Source organism: Prinia subflava, chromosome 1, assembly GCF_021018805.1.
Source record: "Prinia subflava isolate CZ2003 ecotype Zambia chromosome 1, Cam_Psub_1.2, whole genome shotgun sequence".
Classification (NCBI taxonomy): domain Eukaryota; kingdom Metazoa; phylum Chordata; class Aves; order Passeriformes; family Cisticolidae; genus Prinia; species Prinia subflava.
The window spans coordinates 70,159,892-70,175,646 of NC_086247.1; the positions used below are offsets into that span (position 1 = coordinate 70,159,892).

The 15,755-nt window shown below is 37.6% G+C and overlaps 1 protein-coding gene across 1 annotated transcript in view; it reads left to right on the forward strand.

Annotated features, from left to right (window-relative positions):
- DDC (dopa decarboxylase) overlaps positions 1-12,966 on the forward strand; it is a 53,003-nt gene extending 40,037 nt beyond the window's left edge. The window contains exons 12-14 of the mRNA XM_063419976.1: positions 722-820; positions 7,432-7,533; positions 10,996-12,966. Of these exons, the coding sequence (XP_063276046.1) occupies positions 722-820; positions 7,432-7,533; positions 10,996-11,211 (417 nt within the window). The 3' untranslated portion in view covers positions 11,212-12,966. The remainder of the gene's footprint in view (positions 1-721; positions 821-7,431; positions 7,534-10,995) is intronic.
- Positions 12,967-15,755: the final 2,789 nt, after the last annotated feature.

Here is a 15,755-nt window from a genome sequence, read left to right on the forward strand (position 1 = left end):
TTACTTGTATGTACTGGTATTTTTAGGACTTTATTTTCCATTACTATCACAAACTTCCAAACTTTATGTTTCTTTACAAGAAGGATGCAGCTCGCTTAAATTTTTAACATTGCTCAAACAGAAATTTGGTTTTTTGTTTTCTGAAAAAAAAATGGTTTAAAGGCAGATATTGTCTTGCATGTGCAATATCTTTAGATTTAGACAGTAGAAAGAAATTTCCTAAAGTTGTGGGTTTGGTTGGTTTTTTTTTTTCTTTAACATAGTGAATAACACAATTTAAAAAAAATTAAAAGCATCTCTATTTTAATCTTTTACCATGGAAACACTGTTGTTTTGAAATGGAAAACATGCCTGTCTTTGGAGATGTTAGCCCCACAACTTTAATCTAGCCAAGGTACATGAGTTTCTCAGAGACTTGTTTTTCTAAAGCCTTTGAGGAGAATTCAGGATGCACAAAGAAAATTTGATTTGCCTCGTGACCCTTCCATTCTGACTCCAACCTCCTTTGCCAATTTTAATTTGAAAATTTTGAGTATTAAATGGTATTAATAAACAGGGATTGATAAACCAGGAATAGATTTTTTTTCTATTATTTGATCCACCTCTAGAACTGCCCACAGGATGTGGCAGTGTGGTTCACTTCAGAGCCATGGCAGAGCGTACTTCCTGCTGTGTCATTCAGTGGCGATCTCTGACACGGACTCTTCTCTCTGGGTTGCAGCACTGGCAAATCCCCCTGGGCAGGAGGTTCCGCTCCCTGAAGCTCTGGTTCGTGCTGAGGATGTACGGGGTCAAGGGGCTGCAGGAGCACATCCGCAAGGTGACTGGGAATGGCCTTCTTGGGTACCCTGTGGGGACGGCAAGGGAAAATGAGCTGGCTGCCTGTCTGCTCTCCATGAGTTCTGCACACTCAGAAAGCACAGGAAACAGCTTGAGGCAGCTCAGTTCAACACGGCTGCTGCTCGTTTGCCCCATGTAAGGTCACAATTTCATATCATGGCCGGATCAAAGGTGCTATTCATTTTGTGCTCATCTTTAGGAAAGAAGAGTCTAGAAATTTGGAATTTCTACAGTATGGTACCACAGTTCCCTCTCAAATTAAGTCAGAGCACATCCATGGTTTTATTGTGGAGACACATAGATATTCATTGCTTCTTTATTTTATTAATGTGCATGAATTGATAGTATGTTTAGATTATCATTAAGGGATACAGTGACTTATTTGGCATGTCTACCTCTGCTGTTGCTTTTTTTTCCTGTTTAAAATATATTTTTGTTAAAAAAAGAATGTGTACAATTTACAGTTTGTTAATAGTGTTATAAATACTAGGTTTATTCTTGATGAAAAAGGAGGGGGTTTTAATCACTTGAAAACACATGTGGTGCCTGATAAATTTTATATATACTTCCTCTGGAGCAGTAAAGTCAAATTCAAGCATACCTTTCATCTTTATGAAGTTCAGGGAAACCTCTAGTGACATGAGATCCATGACTTGGCTCTAAATATTTACAAAAATATCCATTAGCTAAGGGCTAGCCTAGCATACCAAATTCCTTGCAGATACACATTCCTTTCAATTTTGGTACTAAACAGAAGAATTCCTAAGTAAAGCCTTGGAAGACTCCTATCAATTGCATGGCCTTTTGTCAGGCTGGTTTCCACAGGCCGGTATTTCCATTCAAAAAATTCCCTCTTTGCCTGTCTCCCACATATTTCCCTGACTGTCCTGCTAAAAGATGCTCATCTTCATAGAATCATAACTCAGGACCAAGCTTTGATATTTTCTGTGACAGCACAGTTCAGGAAGGCTAGGCAAATGAATCTTTTCTTAAAGATACTGACTCCAAAGCAAAACCTTTGTATGTTTCCTCATTTGTAAAGGTAATTCAGACAGCTAAGATTTCCAAGGGCTTGTTGAAATGAGTGCATTTGATTTGTATTTCTAAGGACTAAATTGTTCTTCAGTATAGATATAAAAATAAGTTATGAAAAGACAAGAGGGATAATTAGATGAAGTTTTTTTCTCACTGTATAGATCTTCAAATTGGAACCATTAAATTAATTTCTCCTCATACTTCTTTACCTACCCTTAATGAATAATGAATTCTGGTTCAGTGGGTTCCAAAGCATCTAAAAAAAAAAAGTAATTTCTATCTCCAGCAAGCCTCTGTTGAACTTAAATTTCAAGAAATAATTGTATTTCATTTGCTCCCTGCTCTAGCAGAATTTAAGGTATCTCTTGTGAGTTTTCAGATACATTGATAAAATTATGTCACTAGCTGCCAAATAAACATCAAAAATGAATTTCTAATCTTGTACTTTTGCCTGTCTTCTCAGGAATTATCATGGGCTCCAGGTAAATTGAGAGGACCTTTCTTCTGGTAGAGCAGTAATGAAGTATCTAAACCAGCCTGACATTGGTTTAAAATTTCAAACCTATTGACAAGTTTCCAACTGAAAAATAATTTGGAATTTAGCTTCGGTTATTAGCTGAGCTCTAACATTGTTCATCCTCATGCCTGGTTTTGAGAAGCTGCTTTCTTTTAAACATGCTGTAGCATCTTGCAAATAACAGTTTTTTTATTCCCATGGCTGGCCAAGGCAGTCCCAGGCTGGAACTGTCTCCTGTGTACTTGGGACTTTTAACTGGGTTTTAAGGGAAGCCCTGCAGGTGCCAGAATTGTTTCTGAAGCTGCATAGGATGATTTGGAGATGCATTCGAGGGGATGATGGAGTGGACATAGAATGAGAAGAGACCTAGGAACAGTGGCAGAGGCAGGTATTGCAACCTTCCAGCGGAGAGCACAGGGGCTGAAGCTGGGGAAGCAGGAAGAAATGGTCTCTCTTGAGTTAATAAGGAGTTGCCCTGAGGCAAGGCTAACACAGTTGGGCAGAAGAGTAGAGGTTTGAAGCAGCACCTTGGGCTGGAATCTGGGGAAGGAGATGCCTATGTTTGTTCCTAAGTCATGGAAAACTCTAGGAAGATCTGTGCAGTGTTTATAGATTTCTAGTTAGGCTTGTTTTGTGCAGCCTGCTGTTATGTACAAAGGGATTTGAGATTTTCAGTAGTGATGAGCTTCTGGCATGGTTTAGAGGGAAAAAAAACCCACTGTAGATCCCTAAGAACCCACCCTATTTGTCATGTGATAGCAAGTTTCTGTGTGGAAGACCAAAGACATCTGTAGCTATCTCTTCACAACCTTTTTTTTTCTTGATGTAATCTGTCACAAAAATTATTTCCCCCCATCTTTTATTGGTATATTTTAAGGAAAAGATGTTTGTTGTGTTTGCAGCCTTAAGATCGACATCAAAATTGCTGGATAACCACTGTAACTTGGCATCTGCTTGAGGATGACATTTAGGAACTAAAATATTCCCAGGAGATGAGAATGTGTGACTTGGATTTAGATACAGTAACTTTTTTGTTTTCTAAACATTCCAGTTATGCACGCTTTTCACACACAGCATGTTATATTAATCTATTGCAAAGTATAGGTTTTAAAGCAGTGGTAAAAGGGAGGATAGTCATCTTTGAAGGATGTGGGGAGAGACAAATACAAATTTTGGAGGTAAGTCCCAAAGCCACAGAGGAGATGGAAAAAGAGGGCAAACCCAACAACAACAGTTTTCTCGATTGATGCCAACCACTCAGAGTCTGTATAAATGTGAAACCCAAATGGCCCATTTGCAAACCGCTTGACCCATCTCTGTTATTCCTTTGTTGGTTCAAGTCCTCTCAAAGAGCGCGGAAGTAATTTGAGAAATTTAGGAGTTAGTGTGTTTTTGTATGCAATCCCTATGAACATTGTGACTCAGCTGAATCCTCCTTAGGACCAGAAGTAATCAGTGTACTGAGGATAAAGGATGCCATTAAAAATTAACAGTAGAGTCCAAGAAACTGGAACTGTAAAGAACAGCAATACTAGAGATAGTATTTGAACTGGAGAGTGGCACAGTCCATGTGGCTGTTAAGAAGACTCTTCTGACTGCATTTTCCTTCAGTGTAATGGGATGCAGGTTAAGGCAGGCAAAGAAGTGAAATTTAGAGGAGAAAAAGTATGAAATGATCAAGACTAGGCCAGGACTCTTATCTGCATATACACAGGAGTGTACTCTGATGCTTCAGAGAAGCTCCCTGCAATCAAAAGCTATTTTAGCTCTTGAAGGTGTTGCCTAAAAATTAAAATTCAGCTTGAACACTTCAATGCAGAAGCATTTATATTACTTATATTTATATTCATATTTATATTCATTGTTATAGTTATTTACTCACAGACATACATAGAAAAATACAGATTTTTTTAGAAAAGGGACCACGTCTTAGTGCCTTGCAAGGTTACTGCTCCTGTTGTTGATTATGTAAGACATTTCCCTTAATCCAGAATAACCAAATTAATCTCATCCCTTGTTTCTTTTCTCACTCTTCTTCAGAAGAGCAATGGTTATTTACCTGAGATAATAGTGACACATATCAATTCCTTAGAAGCCTCTTTTTTCAATCAGCTTAATTGCACTGCAAAGACTGGGGCTGTTATTCTGTTCCTATATACCAAGATACTTTAGGACACTAACACAGTCCATATGATTCCACTCTGAGAACCCACCTGATGAAGAGATTGCTCAAAGGGTAGTTTTAGAAACAGTATATGAGTTGGTTTTCTTATGTCCACACTTTTGTTAAATCAAATAACACCTCTAGATAAAATAATTTTGAAAAGTTAAATATATTTGAATGCCGACTTTAAGTTAATGGTATTAGGGACACAGCTTGACACAGATGTCAAAATCAAAAGCACTTGGAGGGTTAAGATATCCTAGGTCAGGCTTGGTATGTACACATTCAGCAGAAAACTGAGAACAGCCTGTCAGTCTTTTACTTCTTCTTTCCTATCCTCAGTTTCAGTGCCTCCAGTTTTTCAAACAGGACTTTATTTTCACAGTGTACATGCCTGTCTTGAAAAGCCGAAGCACTAAAGCCACACATGTCCTCCTGTGAGTTATTGCCGTGCTCACATCCAGAGTGAGTACAGCTTTTGGACTTCGAGAGGCATGTGTGACACCTAAATGCCCTGCAGTTCTACAGAACTTGAACTTCCAGGCTTAATAATATTTAACTTTACTGTTGCAGCAATCTTTGTAAGAGCAATTCAGGATAATAGCTTATGGTTCAAAGGTGCAGGGCCTTGGGTAACTATATTTAGGCAAAGCTGTACACATAAAACTCCAGTGAAATCTCCACTTTCTCTCCTTCCAGTTCAGTAAAACCTAAAACGCTTGGTGCCCCCCAGTGTCTTTACCAATTATTGCTGTTTGTTACAACTTGCTATGGATAAAAGTATTTGCATCCAGACATGAATGCAAAATACTTCTAGAATTTTGGTTTGTGACTTAACTAATTTTTTTCTATTTTCTCTTGCTTTTATTTCTTTCAAAATCCTGAAAAATCATTTAGTTCAAAAAGTGGACAAAAGTACCTGCTATAAAATGCATGTCTTAGGTCTGGAATTTTCTTGTACAAACTTCTCAAAGTAAGCCAGATCTTAAATGTTTGCTTTATTCAATTCTTACCCAGATAAATTTTGATGAAGTTCAGCTGGTGATTACATTCAGCTGGACACTGTGAAATTCTTATCGCATTGAACATGATTTGTTTTATTCCTTTGATTTCCAAGTCATGGTACATGCAGTTCAGAATTTTGGGGAGCTGTGTAAAAAACATGTTTGGTTAAAGCTGTAGAATGTGAGGATAGCAGGAGACAGTAAAAGACCTTTACAACACCTGTGCCTATTTCACATATGTTTTTCACACACTTATTATGCATACAAATATCTGTATGTATGCAGATACTTCTGGTTGAATTTCAGAGCTGTAAATTCATGCTCTTTGTATTAGCGGAACATTCAAACGCCTTGGAAGGGATTGAGCATTTTACTGGTCTCATTCCTGACTCAAAGAGCTTTCAGGCTAATTTTAGAGGGAGATGATAAATGGATGTAGCCAACAGCAGAGCGGAAGTGGTAACAACAGGAAAACTGTCTGGTTGCGTAGGGTACCAGTAAGCCAAATACGAAGGTTTTGAAGAAATATTTTGATTCAATCTAAACTATGTTTCTCTATTTTAAGAAATAAAAAACCACCAGAAAGCTATGATTAAGATTGCAAAATGTGTTGGCTTTTTTTCTCTTTTCTGTAGTTTCTGTTTTTTTCTTCGTCCTTTTGGAAGAAGTTCCTGTGAGATGAAACATTCCACATTTAACTTTGACCCAAAGTGATATGTTTCATTTTTGTTTAATAGCTGACCTTGAACTTAGAAAAAGTCAAAGTGCAAAAGCATGGGCTTAGTTGTTTATTTTTTATAAAATTATTTGCAATCCTAACTATATAAAAGCTGAAGAATCTTTAAACATGATTTTTAGATGTTTCAGATAATTTTTGGTATAGGCTGGCTATTGCATGAAGACAAACTGTAATTCAAATGCCTGGTTGCTGTTGTTGTCTTACCTTTTTCGGTTGGTTGGTTGGTTGGCTTTTTCTAGGACAGTGAATAAGCTAATGATATAGCCAGTAGGAGGGGTGCTGGATAAGGTACTGCAGGTACCTTATGAGGATGTGGGTTGGTTTTTTGAAAGTACTTTTAAATTCATTTTCTCTTTGGAAGAAAGCAAAGCAAAACATGGTATGAGTATGCAAGTACCACTGACTGATGTTAAGACTTCCCAGCTGGTTTTTAGTATGTCTTTCGGTATTTTTCGTATTTATCTGAAATTTGGTTTCATGTGCTTCAAAATAATTGCTCTGGCTTGGCGCCCAGTGCCATTCTTTCTTGCCTCAGAAACTTCTCAACAGGTTTGCTGAGATTTGCTGTCCATTTGCTTTATTATACTGCCACTTGATTATACCTTTTTTCCAACTGAACCTGAGCACCCATGTCAGACTAGTGAGCAAGTTCTCTCTTTCTTCACAGATTTCTCATATTAAGTGAACTATTCTAAAAGGTGTATCTTTCCAGCTCAATTTTCACTGTAATTGCCACAATTTTTTCCCTGTATATCTGTGCATTTCCCCCTTTCCCTCTTAATGACTTTTGGATTCTTTAGTTATTCCCAGGCAAAACTACCAGTGGTATAAAACATAAAGGAGAATTATTAAAATTATTTACTCTTAATGTGGTATCATATCAAATAGTGCTGAAGTGTCTCAAGAAGCAGACCAGCACTGCCTAAGACAGACTGAGATACGAATACAGCAATGGCTCCATATGGTCTCTGGGAGTCATAAATGGGATGGAAGTTAACACAAGCAGATGGCAATATGTGAATATTATCACACATCAGCAGAAGGAACAGAGCAAAGGCATGGAAAATACTTCAGCGCACCTTTTCTCTTGGTGAATCAAATGTATTCAGTATAGATCCCTTTCTCTTCTCAGCACATCAGACTGGCGCACCAATTTGAACACTTGGTCCTTCAGGATGGAAGGTTTGAGATCTGTGCTGAGGTTGTCTTGGGACTGGTCTGCTTCCGGCTGAAGGTAAGGCAGCTAAGATCTCCTGTTTCTTCTCTCATGGTTTATAGTAATTAACACCATAATCTACAATTAAATACAGTCTTTGTAGTTAATATCCTTGATTATTTTTTTAAAGGAAAGTAAAATGAGTTTGTTTAGAACAAAGCAGATGAAAGAAAAAAGCTTAAGACAATTTTATTAAAACTGAATCAAAAGCTTAAGAGAAATTAAAGCACATTAAGGTATGGAAATATACAGTCAAGGCAAACAAATGTTTTAACTAGTCACACAAAATGACTTACCTTCCATGTGTGATGAGCTTTGATAAATATGATTGTTTTAGTATATTTCCCTAGACTTCTGAATATGGTTAGCGTGTATTATTTTTTTCTTGCCAACCTAATCTTATGTGTATATATTTAATATTCAATTTTATTAAAAATTACTATCATAGATGAAAATCAGAGCACTAAACACTTTTAAAATTGTTTTTAAAGACTGTTTTTTCGTCTATAAAATTCTATGGTAAAACTGGGAAAATTGAAGTAAGATATATTCAAGAACAGGTTACGTAGGAGGACAGATTCCCTGGTCTGCTTTTTATTGCTGAACATGATCCTTTTGCCCTGTTTGGCCTTTTATTCCCCAAAATTTCTCAAAGTGCCAAGTTTGTTGACACAGAGACCTTGCCCAGCGGAAACTAGAAAATTCACTCTGCACTTGGAGCATAAAAGCTGCAGTACTTGAGAGAGCTCATTTGTTTTAATCAGATATTAAAAGGGGATCAGTGTCTCAGTTTGGGTAAAGAAGTCATTTTTTAGAGAAGCTTGCAGCTAAAGCCTCTGCAAAGGACTGGATTGTGAGACTGAATCTGACCACCAAGCAACAATAACAATAGCACTAGTGTTTTCTAGTTAACATGATACCTAAATGAGCTTTTAGGTTTTCTGTTTGATGCAACTTGAGTTTGATGGCTGAAGAATCTAACCAGTAAATAATAAAGTAATGGTGAATTCATCTGGAATAGGAAGATGGCTTTGTTTGAATTTATAATGTTTAAAATAAAACTTTAAAAGACTCTGTGTTTAGGGGATCAGACAGATTATAGAATGTAGTTTTTTCACTCAGTGGAAACACAAATATAATCTCTTTCCTAACAAGAACTTTTAAAACATATTGAGGGATAGATTCTGTGGCTTTTATTGCTCAGTAACAAAATGTTGGTTGCTGTCTGCTCTCTCACATGAAGCAAACACTAGTTTTGCAGTTCCAGACACAGCTGTTAGTCAGTGCTCTGCATTTACTTTGAAGGAACAGTTCTGGTGAAATAGAGCATAGAAACACAGGAATTGTCGCTTTTGATCAGACCAGTAGCTCGTCTACATCTGTTTTCCTGTCCCTCATGATTCAGAGGAAGAAATCACATCTAAAGGGAAAGGCAATTTTACAGTAGGAGGCAAATACTGGATCTTTAGCTAAGAAACCTTTGGACTAGCTGTAGAACAAAGGCCTGATTCCAGTGAAAACCAGTGTTGAAAGAGCAGAGTTTTAATTTCTTGCCTATCTGATAAAAAAAAAAAAAAAAAAAAAAACAAAAAAACAAAAAAAAAAAAAAAAAAAAACAAAAACAAAAACACTAGCAAGCTTTCAAATTAGGAGGTTTTTATAGCTATTTTAACAGCTTTATTTGCTTTTTATATCACTCCTTTAAAAATCTTTCTGTCATTTTTATAATTTGTATTAAAATACATCTTGGAAGCAGGATATTTGTAAATTTTATGTATTTATAATAGGAGTAAGGGTCAGGGGGCTTGAGCATAGTGCTGCATAGCTGCAATATGCTGCATAGCTGAAATAAACAGTATGAAATATTTTTTCTTATTTCCTTTGTTATTGAGAAGCTCTTTTTAATTTTTTTACTTAGCTGTAACTTTTTTTTGCCTTTCACATTGTTGAGCAAATGGATTAATTACCTATGACTTTCATATTATAATTATTTCATCAAATATGTCATGCCAAAGGGTTAGTTTTAGGCCTCCCTTGTCATGACTGCAGATGAATACAAGTCAAGCTAGTAATTTCTCCAAGGGGGTGAGAATGCTGTCTTATTGAAGCTCACAGACTCAATCAAAGCTGCCTTCTCAAAGCTCTGGGAGAGGATTAGTCACTACCAACTTCAATTTGACGTGACACCCGAGTGTCACAGCAGCCCTAAGGTGGAGCTGTGAGAGTAGAACAGAAGAAAGATAAATGGATCTTTCTCCTTCCTCCCTTCACCCCTGCCAACTTAACATCATATAACTGCTTGTATTGCCTGAAAGTCAATGCTGTGCATTTGATATTAAAGGCAAGGATTGTCATTTTAATAATGCATTGCCTTTGATAAGAAAGCACGACATCATTGTCACCAGTGACTGATCTGTAATAGGTGGGGACTTGCAAAACACCAAAGCTGGTCCATTTTCTTAGTCAGGAGCGTTTCAGTCACAATTATCTCCTAGAAGAGTAAGGCTAAGCCATGAATTTTAGGACGTTGCACCAAATTTGTAACAACTTGGGCTAAGACAGAACAAGGTTTTGACTTGGGATCAACTCTTAATTCTTAATGTGTTCTAAAAATGTGAGAATGATACATTTATCCTTGCTTCCAATGGGAAACTGTCTGCCTTATACTTTGGTTTTATATGGAAAAGGCTAAGCAGGAAAGTCAAAATTGCCCAGATTTGAGAGAAGGTATTTTCTGGTCAGGATGTCTTCAAGAAGACCAATGCTGCCACAGTAACACACGTGCTGCTGAGCAGATGGATTTGTCCATTTGTGACTCTTCTTCCACAGTCAGTGCTCAGTAAGGGGACACTGTGGTAAAAATGCAGAATCTCTTGCAATTGTGTGTTACCACCAGTGTAATAGAGGGTAAAGGTTGCACAAGAACTAAGACACTTGGTGGATAACTCCTATAGAACTTGAGGAAAATACTTTTTTAGGGTTTCCACTGATAATATGAAACTTATTTATGCCAGGGATATATTACCTTAAAAATTGTTTAATTAAGGGTAAGATTTCATATTCAAAAGAATCTCTCACAGCCGCCATGCTTAAGTGAGGAAACTTAGTATAGTTTATTGCAAAACTTGCTCCTGTGCTTGTTTGATTACATCCAAGAAGAGTGTAGTAACAAGGATACAATAATGAATGCTTTTACCATAGCTCACAACCTTAGGTGACAAAAAGGCAGTCAGCTATCACAAATGCCCCAGTGTGAACACTGCTTCTAAACTGAAGGTAATCCCTAAATCTCTTCGTGGCTCAAAACTTCTCTCTTACATCATCATCCTTTTGTGATCCTTTGATGGCAAACCACTGAGAGATGAGAAAGTGGCTGCTTGTTACTCGTGCTACTTGGGCTTGACTGCTTGGTGGGATTTACGTTTAACAGACTTGTTTCTGAAATTTATTGCTATATCCATTGAATTACAATGATTTCAGGGCTCAAATGAACTAAACGAGGCACTTCTTAAAGGCATAAATGATGCCAAGAAGATCCATCTGGTCCCGTGCCACCTGCGAGAGAAGTTTGTGCTACGTTTTGCTATTTGTTCCCGCACAGTGGAATCCACCCACATCAAGTTTGCCTGGCAGCACATCTCGCAGCTGGCAACTGATCTTCTGAAAACATGGGAGCAAAACCACAACCAGCAGTAACAGCAGTGAAGTATAAGTGGTGATGAGGTAATTAACTGGCTTTCTCTGTGTTGCCAAGTTTTATTTTAGGTGCAGGTGGGAAAGTCAAACTATGAAGGAAAAAAGTACAAAACCTCTTGTTATATAGCCCAGCTGCAGTAGCAAAATCCTTGCCAGCAAGTTGAGTTGTAACTGTAGTCATTCCTTCTGTGTACTGTAGTTTCATCTTGCCTGTTTCCAGGATGCACATAGCCAAGGAGACTTGAGCTGTCATTTCTTAACAGTTTGTAGTCAAGAGCATTTGTTCAACCAAGCAATGGAAATGGAAGGGTTGGTGCTCCCTCCATTGTCCCTGTTCACCTCTAGCCTGGCCCCTCCTTCCTTCACAGATGAAACTAAGGGGTGTTATAACCAATTAATTTAACATTACTATGACTGCAGGAAGAACCCAATTTGGGGAAGTTCAGTTCAGGTTCTGAGTATGTTAATATCTGCATAGGCATGCACAAATGTAGTTGCCAGGATTTGGGGCACTATCGTGTCATGATACACTTACTGCAGTAATTTTGTAAATGAACAAAGGACAAAGGACTTCAAGACTTCCTTCATTGCATAGCCAGACCTAGGGGAATGAGCACTAACTGATTACTAATCATCCTTCTAGCAGGTTCTCCACTTTCCCCTAAATGGTTTGCTTTTAAAACAGCCATTTTGTCAAATTCCAGCAAATAGGTTATGCTGGATATTGGTTTCCAGATTCATAATGAGATCCCTGAAAAGCTCCTCCTGAAGACTTTTGTCAAAAGCCATGTGCTACCTGGTAGTCTATATTTTTAATCAAGTTATTCTCAGCAGTGATTGACAATAGTCTGTAAAATATGATCTGTGAAACTGAGTTGATTTCTTTTTATGGCTACCATTTTGATTACTTCATGGTGTAACAAATCTTGACAAAATGTGCTTAGACAATGTGATGTCAAGAATGTTACTCTTAGTTTCTCAAATTAGCTAACAAATGAGTAAACAAGTGACAATAAAAATAGGAAGTAAGAGAGCAAACACCCAAAATCAGCTGTGGTGCCCCCATCAGTGGTTTTCTTCCCTTAAAAGTGATGAATGGAAAATGAAATACTGGAAAACCTCTTTCTGAGAAAGTCAAATCATATATATTTGACACAAACCATTAATATGTCATCCTGTCAAAGACAGGCACAGTAAAGAGCTAAAATAAAAGTTAGAGGTGAAAGTCAGAACAATATCAAATAAAGAAGTGCTTTTGCCATTTAACAAACATTAATTCCAGACAGTTATTTCTGCGTAAATAAGAACAACATAAGTAGCTGCTCCAAGAAAAATAATATGTAAGATTAATTTCTACATTTGTATTTCAATCTTCCTTTTAATGCTTATATTAACTTCTAAAGCCTCTTGAGCAACATGCACAATTATTCAGCTTTCTTCCTCCATCCCTTTCAAGTATACTTCCTATGGCTGGGGAGTTACAAGTAGACCAGGCAACTTGGATCAGGACAGTTAATTTGGCACATGGTCTGCTCCTACCTCTGCCTTTCCTAATCTCTCACTTCTGGGAAGGATTACTATTTCCATAAGGAACTGGTTTCCCAGGCAACAGATGAAGAAAGGGATGCCAATGAATTTGGTAAAACCCAGTAATATTTGAGCAGGTGACTGACATAAGACACTGCTGTCAGCTACAGTGTCAGAAATTTTGATAGCATCATTCTCTTCAGCAGAACCAATATGAAATTTAGCTTTTCTGTGCAACAGATTGGTAGACTGAAGAGAGTGGAAAATGCTGTTCCCTTTCTCTGTTACTATTTTTTTTAAAAAACGTTATTCAGATCTCATGACCTGGAAAACAATGTTCATCCATAAGACGTATCTTCCATGCTGATACAATTTTACAACTTTTACATTATGAAAACTCTGGAATCCTGGAGCCAAAGAATTACACCTTCTCTGTGAGACAGACCAGTATTTTTAAATGTGTAATATATAACCAGGTCTGTCCAGGGAAAAAGAAAGAGAGAGATCAGGTTTGGATCAAAACTATCACAGAGTAAATCCAGGATAATTCCACTGAAATTAAATGGAGTTGCTTTGGGCTTAGGTGACTATAAGTGAAATTAAAAATCTGACTAATAAGTATTGGAAAAGAAAGGCGCAAGGTTAAGGCACCACTAAACTGTACATAAGAAGATTCTGCTGGAAATCTGCTCCATGGAAACCAGAGCAGAGATGGATGATGCCCGCCTGTGTGAGCCCCAAACTGCTGTAAAACTGGGATGCAGGCAGGATGCACACCCAAATAGATCCCTTTAGACATTTATGGGAAAATACTGCCAAAACTAACATTCAATTAAACATTTTTCAGTATCTGGATATCAGTTTTAGATGTGGCTGTTGTCCAGATACAAAAACTTCTGATGGCAAAGAATTTAAGATAAAGGCTAATTTAAAATAAAGATGGAATAAAAGTTAATTTTTGTTTTGTTTTTTAAAGAAATGATGTAAGTAAATCTGGCTAATAAACAGCAGTGATGAGACCCATGGAATTACATCTGCCCATGGCTAACCCAGTACAGAAACCTGAAGTTCATAGTTCTGTTTTTTCTGAAATTCTAGGATGATTCAAATATGTAGCTATTGAAGGCCTTCATAGTATTCAGTCTTTCATACCCTCTTTTCTTCATGGGATAATTCCTTCTTAGTCTATTAACTTTAGGTCATCTGAAAAGGAAATACGGGCTATGTAAGCAACTCAAGAAGAAGCATCGAAAGGAACATTTTGAAAGAAGAACATAACTGCTGTTTCTATTCTGTAGCTTTGCAACATATCTGTAAGTGAGAAACACTGTATTTGTGAATAGTTAATGTTAACCTGGATTTATTGTGCCTTGTGTGCAAAAGCTAATACAGTCTGTGCCGGTGAATACTGTTTGATATTAAAAATAATTACAAAATCGCAAAACTGTACTTCAGTAGAATATCCATATCTCAAGGAAGACTGCAGCTTTTAGAGAAGGAAGGAAAAAAACCTGACTTTTACTTTCAGGAACCTCAATTTATTTTTTTAAAACTAGCAGAGTACAGAACTTACATTCTGAATGACAGATTATAAATATATTTTATTACTGATGGTGAAATATTGGAAATATATGTATTTATTAAAGTATTGGTAATATACTATACTCTGAACTGCATTATAATTATTAATTTTTTAATTTTTTTCTTGCCTTGACATACATAATTCTGCTCATGGCTGTTTTGTTGTTGTTGAAGGTGATGAGTGTACTCACATTGTGAGTACATATGTGATGAGTAGTACTCACATTGAAGTTGCCTTACAACAGCAGTCTAAACCTTGAGATGTATAAATTTGAATTGCTCAAAGACAGAAGCAAATGAGAAATAAAACTGAAGACCTGAAAACTGAATCCTGAAGACCAGGGTGGTTGGTGGGGGCAAGTTAAATAACCATCAATGGATAATATCTATATAGAATATGTAGAGTTTGTACGTTCTAAATGGAAAAATAATCAGAAGTCTAATGCTCTAGTTACAATTTGTGAGCTGTTGACTTGCTTTAAAATCTGTATCCAAAACCCACTGAATAGACATATAGGTTTTAATTTGCAATATTAATAAATGGAAACAAAAGTACAGCTATTGTCTCTTTGTACTTAACTAAGCTTTTCTCATCTCATTCATGCCAGATGCACTGTAAGAGGCCCAACTTTCCTACTTATATCAAGTCAGTGCCCTGATTTTCACCACCAAGGATTATTTTTCAGTGTATCCTTCAAATTCAAACGGGAGTTCGCAAATTTTCCTGCAGGAAGTTTCCTCCTCAGCAAGAGGAGTCTGAAAAATACCTGGCTATACCCAGGGCCAGTGCCAACCCTTCTGCCAAGTTCTGCACAGTGCTGCAGCTGGATCTGCCCCTGGGGCCACCTGCCCAGCTCTGGCTTTGGCGTGTGGCTCCAGTGCCATCATGCAGGACAGGGAAGGAACCCATGACACCCGTCCTGCCTGGCTGCAGCCTGCATCCACAAGGCTGCTGTGCTCCCTGCCTCTGTGCAATCCCAGGGAAATCAGGCAGGCATGCCTTGGGAAAAATTGGATGGCAGCAGTGTCACAAACTATTGAAATGTTAGCCCAGCTGGGTCTGAGATGATAGCTTGCATACCTGCGCAGACAGTTTAATGTGCTGTCTGTACTAATGGCATAACAAGCCAGATGTATATCAAAAACCTGACAGTAACTGCAGGAAAGGTTCCTCACGGGAAATGAAATATTCACCCACACAGAAGCGTCTCTGTTAATACCAGAGGTGCAACTGCAGCTTAGAGTGCTAATTTGCATCCAGATTGGTGTGCTAATTTGAACGTGGGTTGGTGTGATCCAGATGGGGACTCCACCACCTCATTCCGTTCGTGGGATACTTCCACATGGACCATCATCTTTTGCCCTGTAAAATTGTGTCATTCATCTTGTCCTTGTCAGAGCTGTTCTCCCAAAAAGGCCTGAGCAGCAGTTTCCAG